This window comes from Verticillium alfalfae, genomic scaffold (assembly GCF_000150825.1).
Source record: "Verticillium alfalfae VaMs.102 supercont1.6 genomic scaffold, whole genome shotgun sequence".
In the NCBI taxonomy this organism is placed as follows: domain Eukaryota; kingdom Fungi; phylum Ascomycota; class Sordariomycetes; order Glomerellales; family Plectosphaerellaceae; genus Verticillium; species Verticillium alfalfae.
The window spans coordinates 964,680-966,683 of record NW_003315033.1 but is presented as its reverse complement, the minus strand read 5'-3'; the positions used below and the strand labels follow the sequence as shown (position 1 = coordinate 966,683).

Genomic DNA, 2,004 nt, shown 5'->3' with positions numbered 1-2,004 from the left:
GGAATTTTTGGAGATGGCCCAAGTGAACGAGGCGAGGGTCAAGAAGATCTTGGGAAAGAATAATTGTTTTGGTCAGTTGCACGCACCACGCAAACTCGATCTCCAGACGCAACCCTTGATTCAACGAAGCTCCGGACCCCCTTCGACCATCGTCTCGTCGACATCAGCACCGACACGAATTGTCACCTTGGGCTCTGGGCCACTTTCGCCATGAAGATCAAAGCTCTTAGTCGGTCGGTGTCCGAGTACAACCCGCCTGGAACAGAGGTCGTCAAGCAGCCGCGTAACCTCGATCCTGGCGCCCATCCCTTCGAGCGTGCGAGAGAGTCAGTGACCCGAAATGCGGCTCTTCTGGCCATGTCCAAAGCTAACGGCGACCAGATACACGAAAGCTCTCAATGCGGTCAAACTCGAGCGCATGCACGCGGCGCCCTTCGTGGCCGAGCTCGGCCAGGGCCACGTCGACGGTGTCTACACAATGGCAAAGGACCCCAACAGTCTGCAACGGTTTGCGTCGGCGAGTGGCGACGGCGCTGTCAAGGTGTTTGACATGACGAGCCGGGACGAGGTCTGGCAGACGAAGAGCGCACACGAGAACATTGTCAGGAGCGTCTGCTGGACCAAGGATCAGCGCCTGCTCAGTGCGGCGTCCGACAAGACCATCAAGCTGTGGGATCCCTACAACACACCGAGCGAGTCTGCGCCCATCTCGTCGTGGCTCGGCAACAGCGGCTTCACGGACCTGTCGATGCACCGGTCGCGCAACGTCTTTGCCGCGTCTTCGTCGTCGAGCTCGGTGGCCATCTATGACCTGGAACGCCACAATGCCGCGCCAGACGTGCTGGGCTGGCCCAACTCTGTCGACACAATCAATGCCGTGGCATTCAACCAGGTGGAGACGTCGGTGCTTGCGGCGTGCGGCCTCGACCGATCGATCGTCCTGTTCGACCTCAGGACCTCGATGCCTCTGACGAGGACAACGCTCAACTTTGCCTGCAACACCATCTCGTGGAACCCCATGGAGGCCTTCAACTTTGCGGTGGGCAGCGAAGATCACAACATTTACGTGAGTCGCTTGCTCCGAACACTGATGCTTGGTGCAACAGACTGCTAACAGGGGTGGCCAGATCTTCGACATGCGCAAGTTCGACAGGGCGCTCAATGTGCTCAAGGACCACGTTGCCTCGGTCATGTCCGTCGAGTTCAGTCCCACGGGCCAGGAGCTCGTCTCGGGCTCGTACGATCGCACGATTCGCCTCTGGAACCGCGACCAAGGCCACTCGCGCGACATCTACCACACGAAGCGCATGCAGCGCGTGTTCAGCACCATGTTCACGCCCGATTCCAAGTACGTCCTCTCGGGCTCCGACGACGGCAATGTGCGTCTCTGGCGCACCAACGCTTCGGAGCGGTCGGGCGTCAAGTCGGCGCGCCACCGACAAGCCCTCGAGTACAACAATGCCCTCATCGAGCGCTTCAGCCACATGCCCGAGGTGCGCCGCATCAAGCGTCACAGGCACATCCCGACGGTCGTCAAGAAGGCGGGCGAGATCAAGGCGCAGGAGCTCAAGTCGATCAAAAGGAGGGAAGAGAACGAGAGGCGGCACACGAAGAAGCAGTTCCAGAAGAGGCGCAGCGAGCGCGAGAAGATGGTGCTGGCGCGGGAGAAGTAGCGTGTGCGACGGGGGGGGGGGCGGCGGCACATGCTCCTTGGATTGTCTTGGGTTTCGCAGGCGTTTTGGCACGGCATTGCTGGGCGTTTTAAATACCTTGTGCGCATGGGCGTTTTCGAGATGGCTAAATTGTATGTAGTTTTCAATCGTGGCCCCCGGTCAGGTGTGAACCTGCAGAGAGTGTCAATGGGGATGCAAACATGGTGCTATCGTGATCGATCCGGGTTCATCGGCAAGTCGTTCGAATTGCCCACGTGCCTAGAATGGGAACAGAGACCCTTTAGCAAAGATATGCGACGAATATTGCAGCAAAAACAAGACCTCCTCGGAA

General features: G+C 58.8%; 1 protein-coding gene across 1 annotated transcript; it reads left to right on the top strand.

The window, feature by feature from the left end:
• Positions 1–210: 210 nt before the first annotated feature.
• On the top strand, positions 211–1,673 carry VDBG_05386 (SOF1; the record flags this gene model as incomplete). Its single annotated transcript, XM_003004227.1, has 3 exons — positions 211–326; positions 382–1,066; positions 1,128–1,673. 3 exons carry the CDS (start codon positions 211–213, stop codon positions 1,671–1,673), a joined length of 1,347 nt encoding a protein of 448 aa, XP_003004273.1.
• Between the last annotated feature and the right edge of the window lie 331 nt (positions 1,674–2,004).